Genomic DNA, 12317 nt, shown 5'->3' on the forward strand with positions numbered 1-12317 from the left:
TCCAATTTCATCACGCTATGGAAGATAAGATTCAGTTTTAACATTGTCAATACAACTGATAAATACATTATAAAAACTGTAGACTTTTTTTTATCCTTTGGAGAAAATACTGCTTTTTTTCAACGTAGTAAGAAGTAGTTGCATGGAGATTGCATTTGTGCGTCAGGATCAGGTCCTTTGTCTGAAGGGCGTCAGTGACCATGGTAGGCGTAACACCAGATAATATATAGTCGTTTGAAGGTTTTCCATAACCCAAAGAAAGCTACCTTAAAAATATACGCGAGGTTTTCAAACATTTGTGAGCGACATCTCTGTTGTTGACAATTTAGTGATTTCTTTAGACAGGGATCTCCAAGTACAAATGAGGGTTGCTTATTTACATATTCTTCCAACTAAAGATAATTTGTTTTGTAATTTAGCTATATATATTTATTTCCACATATTTTTGGTACAGATTTAGCCCTTTACAGACCAAGAAAAGTTTATTATAGTTATACATTTATAGTTTTCTATATTACAATCATTGACATATTAAAGAAAACTAATTTTGGAGAGGGTAACTCCCGTGGTTTCTCTGACGAGCCCTCGTGGCCAAGAACTTAGATACTCGGTGAGTAGCACATTATGAAATAAGCAAATAAACAAATTTGGGTAACCCTACAGTTTAGGGATCCACATTCGCTGTATTACGTATAGTCAATATTGGCGAACAGATTTATCGAGTATTAATTGAATCAGGAAAAACAATTGAAAAATCAGCAGATTATTTGCTTACAGAAGCAGTGATTGTAAAATAAATAAATGGCAGATCTAGGTATAACTCAGCTTCGGGTATTTCTTTTGGAAATTACAATTTCTAGTAGTATTTGGGTTGAATATTAAGAATTTACCATTATTTTTGGGGCGTTGTCTGCAAAACCCCCAGGAGCAAGTATTAAACCCGGCGAAATACATTTGATGCCTCAATCCCTAGTGGCTGTCGTATTCGTGGGAAAGTTCTTTGCAGTCCGTGTGGAGTTATTGCCTAAATTACCAAATAAATAAATAAATAAATAATCAAAAGGGATAAAGTGGGAACGTAAATAAACAAAAACATGGATTAGGAGAACGGACCCATAGAATTATGCGAAAATGGTAAATCTCTGCTTCTGTAAGCAGATAAACTGCTTATGTCTTTTTAGATCTATCAAAAAGTGGCTGTTGAAGAGCAAGAGCACGTACCAGCTGTGAGCACACTATACTATATTCGCGTGAGGTGCAGAGCATTAATTAACCCCCCTTCTTCTTTACAATCTCTTCTTCCGTAAGCAAATAAACTGCTTACTTTTCTTCGGCAGAATATATCGAAAATAGTAGGAAAGATAACCCAAACACACACACACACACACACACACACACACAAGGGAGCAGTGAATTTAAACCCCTAAACTGTATAGGATTACCCAAATTTGTTTGCAAACTGGAAAGATTTGTCTTAATAATATGTATCCTAGTGAAAATAATATATTTAAATAAAACAACCAAAGGCAAATCAATTAAAGCGCACATGAAAAATGTTACAACAACAAATCCCTCTATTACTACTACTATTCCTGCATGAACTCACATGTTGATGTAGTGTTGTCAGATATATGATAATTATCATATAGGTGATAGTACATTCTCCAGTAACATCATCGTAGTACGATGAACAGTACCAACTATGGGTGTCGTATGCCTTTGTAAGGTAAATCATGTATCACCCGTAACTTTCTGATAATGCAAAAGCTACTAAATATTGACAAGATAACTGAAATACGTTAGTTTTAATGGCAATGCAAAACATAGCTGTGGATAGTCATTTTCGCTAATCAGCTTAGAACGCACTAAGAGCACTTTCTATACTAATTTATAGTAGTATTTTAAAAATTATTATTAGCAGTAAGAGCGCATACGAAATTAATAACAGGAAATATCAACTTAATAATCCAAAGTTTTGATGGATAAACGATAATTCTTAAACATAGGGTACGATATGTTGATTAGCAAAGAGACGAGGAATTCTGAAAACTGACAAGGCGGGTGATTATGGAAAGTGTCCTTCTCTCTGTAGGTTATAAGATATCGCTCTCCTGGTGGTGCTTTATCTCCTTTTATCGGAAAAATGGGCCGCCATCGTAAACGTGTCATGGCCGCAAAGAAAGACTGCGAGTCGACAAATCCTCCCGCGGTGTCTGGGCCTAAGTTTAATCGAACTGAAGCGAAGGACATGGCTAGGTCGTCTTCGGCAGCCATAGGAGGAGATGACCCACACGGAAAGACGGACAGTGAAGGCGGGGACGAGGCCCCCCCCGTCGGGTCAGAGGTGACTGAGGAGGAAGAAGCAGGTCATTCGGGAGACGTGGCCAAGAGGACCTGTTTGACACCGGGTTTTTTCTATTCCGGTGGGCGACGTGGCAGACCGAAGGGCAACTCGATCCCCCCGGAGCAGGTACCTACTATAGTATAGGCTACCTACTAAGGCCTAGAATACGATCGTATAGTAGTATGTCATAAATTATTATTTTTGGTAATTCTAAGCCCGCATTCCGTGGTACAGTAGACTATGGCAGTTGACGTTTTCCTATGTTATTTTACCTGCTGAACAAGAATTTAAAGTAATATTTATTCGGTCGACTGTACTAATTACCTAAACCGTAGTTGTTCCGATACGTAATACAAACCATCGGTCCTTTAACAATAGGAAGTAGCTAGCGGCAGCTGGAACGGTCGTAAGCTTCGAACAAGGGGAGAACGGTAGCCTAGTTAACTGCTTGTCCGACAGTCGCGCGCCGCGCGACTGGGAGGTAAACAAATCACTTTTGCTTTCGGCCGCGGGTGTGAAGGACGTGTTCGTCATCGCTCTCTGCCCGCTTCATCGTCGTATGCTTTGTTTATATTGTGTTTTCTACTAATGGTTTGACTTGAAAATGAAACTGTAAGTAGACTGTTTTCATTTTCATTACTTAATTATGAACCAACATGGAGCTATTGCCGTAGATGCGGCGATTTCCTCTCTTTTCATGAATTGAACCCTTGAATTATGTCTCGGTGCCGAGGGCGGGACGCGCTCGCGCCGAGTCATGTATTTTGGGCGAAAGTGTGTAATTGAAAAATGTAAGTACTCTTTTCATTATATTTTTGCCCTGTGCGTTCGTTACCGAGAGTGTGATTGCGCTCGGCAAGAGCCTTTTATTTTGTATAATAGAATGCAATGAAAGTGGATTCGCAATTGCAATATTCTTTTCATTTTCATTTATTTATTTGCATGAATTTAATTTGGATCAATTTTCGTTCTTACCCGGGAATTGATCCTTACGATTATTATATGTGAAAGTGAAATCGCAAGTGCAGTATTCTGTTTCATTTTCATATATATTTTATGATAGCATCATATTATTTGGATCAAGTTTCCGTTCTTACCGGGAATTGATCTTTTCCCCTTTAAGTTCTATGAAGTGAATCGCAAGGGCAGTATTCTGTTTCATTTTCATATTACTTTTCACTGCTGTGCGGGGGTAGGGGAAGTGAAGGTCTGCCAGGAAGTCGTCGGAAAGCTCTCCCGCGACTCCCTTGGTATCCGATTCTTCGTCTTCCTTCCTGCCCCCCGCTCAGCTTCTTCGTTGTATTTTGTATTTGGGGTCTTCCTTGCGTTCGGGGTGGGGCATGTCTTCCCCCGTGCGTGAGGGAACCCCTCTTACTAATCTATCTATGTTACCGCAGGTGCTACATCCGTGGGAGACGACCTTGGACAGGTATGGACCACCGCTGCGGCAGGGCGTGCCTAGCATCCACGGGCTGCTGCAGAGTCTAGCGAGGTCTGGGGCGGTCTCCACTACTACCACGGCCGCTTATGCTGCTCCCCCCCTCCCTGGTCTACACTCCCCATGCTGTGTCGGTGACGCCGTCTGCCGCTACTAGGGCCGCCGCCGTACCGAGGGGGTGTTGCCGCCGCCGCCTGTTTTCTTCGTGTTGCCTGCCCCAGACTTCTGGCGTTCCAGCAGCTCGCCCCTGGACCGGCCGCCAGTACCCAGGTTCCGCTGGCTGCCGATGATTCTACGAGGCGATCGCTGGGCCTGCCGTACCTGCCGCTGATGTGATTCCTGTTGGCTTGGCTGTCCCTTCTGGGTCTACCGCTGCCGCTGTTCCTGCCGCTCCTGAGCTGGTTGCTGTTCCTGTCGCTCCTAGTTCCTGAGCCTGTCCGTGCTGGTCCTGCCCACGGTGTGTCCCCTTCCCCCAGTCCCAGGTCCTTCCGGACAGGTGCAGTCGGGCCGTGTTGCTTCGGCAATAGCCCCGGCTCCGGCCTGGATGGAGGACCTGACGACTGTCCTGCGTGAGCTGACGAGGAAGAGGAGAAGAGGAAGCTGTCATCTTCGTCTTCATCGTCTGCTGCTGCCTCTTCCCCTTCGACTTCTAAGGCCCATAAGCCGAAGAAGAAGAAGGCTGCCTTCCCCCTAAGAAGTCTCCTTCGGGAACTTCTAAGGGCCCGTCCCACCCCGGTGGGACGGGGGGGTCCTTCTGCTGGTCCTCCTGCTCCTTCGGGAGCGGGGCCCGTCTCCCATTCCGTAAGGAAGAGATAGACGGGGACCAGAGGAGTATCGGTTAGCTCTGGTACTTCCTCGCCTGGTGCTAGCGGCGATGCCGCTACGCCAGGTTCCGGCTCGGTCTCTCGTTCGCGAGAGATCCCGAGTGTACGTTCTCCCTCGGGAGACCGTGCAGCCAAGTTTCGGCGTCAGAGTTCGCTCGGCGCCAAGACGCGGCACGGAGCAGAAGGCTGGTGAGAGACGCTCAGGTGACTCTTGCCAGGCCAGCGGCCGCTCTTGCAGCAACCAGCTGGTAACCCGGGTTTTCCCCCCTAAGAAGGCTCCTTTGGGACCTTCTAAGGGCCCGTCTCGCTCCGGCGATTCGGGGAGCTCTTCTGCTGGTCCTCCTGCTCCCTCGGGAACAGGGCCCGTCTTTTCTTCTACCAAGAAGAAGAAGACGGGGACCAGAGGAGTACCAGCTTCGGCTGGCACTTCCTCGCCTGGTTTTAGCGGTTCTGCCGCTAAACCAGGATCCGCCTCGGCTTCTCGTTAGTGAGAAGTACCGAGTGGACGGTCTCCCGCGGGAGACCGTCCAGCCAAGTCTTGACACCGAGCTCGCTCGCCGCCAAGACCGAAGCGCGGAGCAGAAGACTGGCGAGTGTCGTGCAGACGACTCTCGCCAGGCCAGTGGACGCTCTCGCAGCGACCCTGGCTGCTCGGGTTGACATGACGGTCGCTGACCAGCCACTGGTTGATGCGGAGGAAGGGGGTCCCCGCGGCCGTCGGTACCAGCCACGGCTGTTACCAGCGGCTCGACGCGCCGAGAGGACGCTCGCCGGTCTCACCACGACAGCGAGCCTAGCAGGTCACCTGACGCCGCTCCCATCGGGACCGAGCGGAGACGGTAACCAGCAACAGCTCGCCTGACGCTAGAGATCAGCGTCGACGTTCTCAGCCGAGCCTCTCGCCCCAGGCGAGCGGCAAGGCTAGGCCTGCTGCTCGATCGCCACCGCGGGTTGACGATCAGCAGCAGCCCTCTAAGCACGCTGGTCCTGCCAGCGAGCTAGGGGGGAGCGTCAGGTCTGCCTCTCCTGTACCTTCAACCTCCTCGGGCTACACCGGGAGGAGCGAGGTTGGGTACCTATGACGTGATCGCGAGAGGTGCGCCGCTCGCGATCCCGCTATGACGCCGTATGGACCAGGCACGGTTCTAGGACCGACCAGGACATACGCGCAAGTAGCTGGAGGCGACCGTCAGGGGTCTGCCGCTGTTCCTCCTTCTGAAGGAGGAGTATCTCGGGATCTGTTCTTGTTGGAAGGACTGGACGGTCCTACTCCGCAAGACGCGGTTACTCCCGAGATACAGAGGAATTTGCAGAAGTCATTAAGCTGATTCGTCAGCATAATGACCTTGCGGAAGGATTGCCGCTCCCACCAGCAGAGCCCACGTCTCTGCTCGAGTCGTTTTGGGGCCTGAGAGGGAACCCAAACCGACGGTGGGTCTGCCGCGATCGGAGCTTGCCGATTCTGTCTCGAACCAGTCTCTCTCGTCTCCGGACAAGAAGGCTCTCTCAGTTCTGGCCGGTCGATCAAGCTACTTCCACCTCCTCTACTGCGACAGCGGCGTTTCTACGTGTCTTCGGACACCGTATTTAAATACTCCTTCGGTCCTCCTGAAGAGGTTTCGACCTCGACGAGGACTGGAATGAGTCGGAGGACGGTATCGGCTCTCTCCTGTCAGGTGTCGATCAGCCCCACCCAGACGACGTTCACAGTGGCGGCAGACCCTTACCTACAGTGAGAGTTCGTAACCCTCCGCGGGAAAACGTTTTCTCCTGACGATACGTTTTCCCAGACTCTGAGAGGCCATCGCCGCAAGGCGATGGCTGATCCTACTCTTCTCCAACTGCTAGTTCCACTGGGAAGGCGAGCGAGTATCCAATTCCTCCCCCATTCCCTCTCTCCTTACGGCTACGAGGGAAAGGGGAGGGATCCTACAGAGATTTCTCTGTAGGATCCCACGTTGGGGACTGCGCTACCGGGGGGACCTTCGGGTCCTACCTGACGTAAGCCCTGGTCGTTGAGGAGGAATCCTGCCCCATTCTCGATTTCTACGGGAATCGAGAGGACCACCAGCCGATATCGTTTAACGAGTCGGTGGGGGTTTCGCAGCAGACTGCTTAGAATTATACGGAATTTCTAGCGCATTAAGAGTGTTCGAGTTTTTTACGATCTCCAAACACTTACGCGAGACCACGGTCCAAAGTGAGCGAGACGAGAATCCCCGATATGTTACACGATAATCGGGAACCTCGCCTATGCTTGAATTCCTGGAATTTCTAGCATTGGGAAGAAGACTGCTGCTGAAAGAAATTATCTCACAGTAGGCGACCAACCTGGAATAGAGAAGATCGGACGGGAATATCCAGTTGTTCCGATACGTAATACAAACCCTCGGTCCTTTAACAATAGGAAGGTAACTAGCGGCAGCTGGGACGGTCGTAAGCTTCGAACAAGGGGAGAACGGTAGTTAACTGCTTGTCCGATCGTGCGCGCGCCGCGCGCCGAGGCGGGCGGTGAAGAATCACTTTTGCTTTCGGCCTGGTGTGACAGGACGTGTTCGTCATCGCTCTGCCCGCTATTTTCGTCGTGTGCTTTGGATGTTACAATTTCTTCTGACTGGTTTGTGTGTGGTCTTGAATGAAATTGTAAGTACTTTGTTTTCATTTTTCATTGAGTGAAGATTAATTAATCATGGATCAAGAAGAGCTTTCGCCGCGCCCACCAACTGCCCGTAGAGTGTGTCCCGGGTTGGAGGGGTGGGCGTAAATGCGGCGGATTCCGCTCTTACCCAGATATTGATCCTCATGAGTTATGTTTTCGGTGTCGGGGCGAGAATGCTCCCAACCGAACCATGTGATGTATGTGTAAATTGGTCGAGGCGCAGTGGGTGCTGTACGAGGGTAGGAAGAGGCGTAGGTTGACCAAGGAGTCGTCGGAAAGCTCTCCAGCGACTCCTTTGGTTACGGATACCTCGTCATCCTTCCCTTGCCTCCAGCTCAGCCCCCACGATTTGCGCCTTCCCCTGCGGGGGGGGTTTCGGAGTCCTTCTCCTCACTCGATCCGTCGAGTGTGGAGGAGGGTGCCCGATACCCGGATGTGCAATTGTATTCGGGGTCTTCCGTCCCGCTCTGGGTGGGGTTCGTCCTCCCCCAGGCGTGAGGGTGCCCCTCTAACTGACCCGACTGTTCCTCCCTCAGGTGTGCCTTCTGTGAGTGACGACCTTGGACAGGTGGTGGGCGTCGTTGGGACTGCAGGGCGCCCCCAGTATCCAGGGCTTGATTCAACGGCTAGCGGGGTCGGCGTGGTAACTCATGGTGTGGTTACAACTACGACCAATACGGTGTCAACACCAGCGTACGCCGCCCCTCCTCCATGTGGTGTATACGCAACACATTGCGTCAGTGACTCCAACGGCGTCAATTCAAATGCCGATCGCTGCCGTGCCTAAGAGGGGCGTGCCGCCGCCACCTGGGTTTTATGTGCTGCCGACGCCCGACTTTCGCTGCCCCAAAAGTTCGCCCCTGGATCTACCGCCCGTCCCAATGATGAGTTTGGCTGAGATGGAGAGGTCTGTGACGCCGGATTATGCTGCCGTACCTGCAGCGAGTGTTGCTGGCCCAGCCCCCTCGCGCCACCGCTCCTACGAAGCGCGCGGTGCGGGACTACTAATGTTGATGTTGCTGCTGGTGCTGGTCCTGCTGGTCTGGTCCTATTGGGTGCTGGTCCTGCTGCTGCTGGTCCTGCTGGTGCTGGTCCTGCTGGTGCTGGTCCTGATTGGTGCTGGTCCTGCCTGCTGATGTTCCTGCCGCTCCTGCCGTGCCTGCCCCTGCCCACGTCGCGTCTCGTCATGGAGGTGCTGCACCGTCTCAGGTCTTTCCGGACAGGATCAGTCGGGGCGTGTTGCTTCGGCAATTGGCCCGACTTTTCCGTGGATGGAAGACCTGACGTCCGTCCTGAGAGAGCTGACGAAGAAGAGGAAGAAGAGGAGGAGTGTCGTCGTCGTCTTCATCGTCTTCTTCGTCGTCTGTTGCCGCTCTTCCCCTTCGATTCTAAGGCTTCCAAGCCGAAGAAAAGAAGAAGGCTGCCTCCTCCCCCCCTAAGAAGGCTCCTACGGGACCTTCGAAGGGCCCGTCTCGCTCTGGCGTGACGGGGGGTGCTTCTGCTGGTCCTCCTGTTCCCTCGGGAACGGGGCCCGTCTCCTCTTCTGAGAAGAAGAAGAAGACGGGGACCAAGGATGTGCTGGCTACTGCTGGTACATCCGCGCCTGGTCTTAGTAGCACTGCTGCTAAGTCAGGTACCGGCTCGACTTCTCGTTCGCGAGAATGGTCCGAGTGTACGGTCTCCTTCGGGCGACCGTGCAGCCAATGTCAAGACGCCTGAGCTTGCTCACCGTCACGACAGAGGCACGGAGCAGAAGACTGTCGAGAGTCGCGCAAGTGACGCTCGCCAGGCCAGCGGCCGCTCTCGTAGCGACCAGCCGGTACCTCGGTTGACGTGACGGTCTCTGACCGGCCACGGGTTGAGGCTGGAGAAGAGGTCCCCTCGACCAACGGCACCAGCTTCGGCTGGTACCAGCGGTTTGACGTGCCGTGAGGACGCTCACCGGTCCTCACGCGAAAGCGAGCTCTGCAGATCACCTGACCGCCGCTCCCACAGGGACCGGACGGAGACGGTGGCCAGCAGCAGCTCGTCTGACGCACGAGATCGGGTCGACGTGCTCAGTCGAGCCGCTCGCCACAGGTGAGCGGCACGACCAGGCCTGCAGCACGATCCCCACCGCGGGTTGGTGATCGGCTGCAGCCCCCCACGTACGCTGGTCCTGCCAGCGAACGGGGGGGGGAGCGTCAGGTCTGTCTCTCCTATACCTTCAACTTCCTCGGGCTACACCAGGGAAGAGCGAGGTACCCAGGAGTGATCGTGAGAGGTGCGCCGCTCACGATCCCGCCACGACGCCGCACGAACCAGGCATGGTTGTAGGACCAGCCAGGTCGTACGCGCAAGTGGTCTGGAGGCGACCGTCAGGGTCTGTTGTTGCTGTTCCTCCTTCTGGAAGGAGGAGGGTCTCGAGAGCTGCTCCTGTTGGAGGGACTGGACGGTCCTACTCCTCAGGACGCTGTAAACTCCTGAGATCCAAGAGGAACTTTGCCCAGGTTTATTGCGCTGATTCGTCAGCACAACGACCTGGGGGAAGGATCGCCGCTACCACCATCTGAGCCCACGTCCCGGCTCGAGTCATTTTGGGGCCCGAAGAGGGAACCCAAATTGACGGTGGGACTGCCGCGATCGGAGCTTGCAGACTCAGTCCTTGACCAGGTGGAGTATTTCGTCTCAGGACGAGAGGACTCACTTAAGTCAGGACGGTCTTCCAAGCTACTTCCTCCTCCTCTGCAGCGACAGCGGAAGTTCTACGTGCCATCAGTAGATCCAAATACCGCCCAAACAGGTTAACCCGGAGCTAGCTAGGCTAACTCCGGTGTGTCCCTGCAGCAGCTCCTGTCAGAGAACCTATGGTTTCTCGCAGCAGGAGGCACTGGGCCTGGAAGCTACCGCTATGGCAGCTTTCCAGGCAGTCTCTTGGTTGGATCTGTGGTCCCTCACAGTATCCAAGGTCGCGGCCGACGCCGGGGGCGCTGCCCTCGAAGACGACCCCGACTTCAGGAGACTGTGCCAGTCTGGAGGTAGGGCCATTTCCTACCTCGCCCATCAGACGGCAAACCTGTGGGCCAACTTGGTTCTCCGTCGTAGGGACGCTGTCCTTACACGAGTAGCCAAGGGGGCCGGGTGGGCGTGAAGCGGTAAATGGACTACGTAACGGACCAATGAAGAGTTCCTCCGCTCTCTTTCCCGGAGAGATGGTGGACGCTGCGGTGGAAAGACGGCGCACTGATGACAGTGACCGTCTGGTTCACCAGGCAGTTATTTACGAAGGTTTCTGGGCAACCTCGTACATCTGCGGGCTAAGCCTAAGAGTTTAGCTAGCGCTTCCTCGGCTGCTAAGACGGCTGCTCCATCGAAGCCCCGAGGAAAGACTCTTCCTGCTTCAACTTCTAGTAAAGGAGGCCGTAACCAGCCCTCCTCCCAGCCCTCCTTTCCCGAGGAGGTGCTGGGAAGAAGTCGAAGCGAGGTGGGAAACGCTAGGGACGGCGTTCCCCCTCTACCAGCTGCCGGAAGTGGGGGGGTGCCTGGCGAGCCATTGGGCAACTTGGCAGCGCTACGGTGCCGAGACCTGGATAGTAGACGTCCTTCGGGAGGGATATCTACTACCCTTCGAATCTCGGCACCCCTCACCTCCAACCCGGTCCATCTGCAGACATATGTTCTGGGATCCTCAAAGGACGACGCTCTTCGGCAGGAGATCAAGACCATGCTGACCAAACGAGCTGTAGAAGTCGTAGTGGATCGGTCACCGGGCTTTTGTACAGCCGCCTTTTCTTAGTGGAAAAGGCATCGGGGGGCTGGCGCCCGGTGATAGATCTCTCTCCCCTGAACCGATTTGTTCGCCAGACTCGGTTCAAGATGGAGACGGCACGTTCCGTGCTGGACTCCATCAGGGAGAACGACTTCATGCTTTCAGTGGACCTGAAGGATGCGTATTTCCAAATACCCATCCATCAGTCCTCCAGAAAGTACCTCCGCTTCATCTTCGACGGGACGGTGTACCAATTCAGGGCACTCTGCTTCGGTCTCTCAACCGCCCCACAGGTGTTCACGAGTGTGTTCACGCTGGTGTCTGCTTGGGCCCATTCGCACGGATACGTCTTCTGAGGTATCTCGACGATTGGCTGGTCCTGGCGAGCTCCCGCTCGCAGTTGCTGCAGGACAGGGATCGACTTCTAAAGTTTTGTCGCGATCTGGGGATCGTGATAAACTACGAGAAGTCCGTCTCGAAACCCAAGCAGAAGATGAAGTACCTGGGTATGCTGATCGATACGGTAGCAGCTCAAGTCCGCCCCGCAGACTTGAGGATCAGCAAATTCAGGGAGGCAGCCGGCCGGTTCCTGTCTCGGCAGGAACAGGCAGCTCAGCAATGGCAAGTCATGATCGGCCACCTGTCGTCACTCGAGAAGTTAGTTCCTCACGGACGTCTTCACCTGCGGTCTCTCCAGTGGAGACTAAGGGAGAGTTGGTCACAGGTAAAGGATCCACCTTACTTCCCCGTGTCCATCACGGAGAAGGTGAGGCAGGACCTAGCCTGGTGGCTCGACGACAGGAACCTCTTAAGAGGAGTGCCCCTACGCACTCCCCCCCCGGAGATGCTGCTGTTCTCAGACGCATCGACCGAGGGATGGGGCGCACACCTGGAGGTAGTTGCTGGCTGCAGGTGTGTGGGACCATCACGACAAGCACCTTCACATCAATGTCCTGGAACTCAAGGCGGCGTTTTACGCTCTCCCAAGAGTTCCAAGACCCGCTTGATGGGACACTCAGTGGTGTTGATGTGCGACACACCACGGTAGTGGCTAACGTCAACAAGCAGGGGGGCCTAGTGTCTCTCCCGCTACACCAGTTGACGGTGCAGGTGCACGAGTGGGCCACGGCTCTCATTCGATAGAGCTGTCAGCACGCTACATTCCAGGCAAGAGGAATGTAGTAGCGGACAAGCTCAGCCGTCGGGATCAGGTAATAGGGACCGAGTGGTCCCTACACCCAGATGTGGCGGAAAGGCTCTTCAACCTGTGGGGGCGTCCAGTCATAGACCTGTTCGCCACCCGG

At 53.3% G+C, this 12317-nt stretch overlaps 1 protein-coding gene across 3 annotated transcripts in view; it reads left to right on the forward strand.

Annotated features, from left to right (window-relative positions):
- Window positions 1-2026: 2026 nt before the first annotated feature.
- LOC135200396 (PHD and RING finger domain-containing protein 1-like) overlaps window positions 2027-12317 on the forward strand; it is a 121816-nt gene continuing 111525 nt past the window's right edge. For 2 of the 3 annotated variants that reach the window (XM_064229024.1, XM_064229026.1), the window contains exon 1: window positions 2028-2470. In XM_064229024.1, coding sequence (XP_064085094.1) covers window positions 2144-2470 — 327 coding nt within the window. In that variant the 5' untranslated portion in view covers window positions 2028-2143. Of the gene's footprint in view, window positions 2471-12317 lie in introns of all 3 variants that reach the window. The other variant, XM_064229027.1, reaches the window with a different exon arrangement.

Source organism: Macrobrachium nipponense, chromosome 26, assembly GCF_015104395.2.
Source record: "Macrobrachium nipponense isolate FS-2020 chromosome 26, ASM1510439v2, whole genome shotgun sequence".
NCBI lineage: Eukaryota > Metazoa > Arthropoda > Malacostraca > Decapoda > Palaemonidae > Macrobrachium > Macrobrachium nipponense.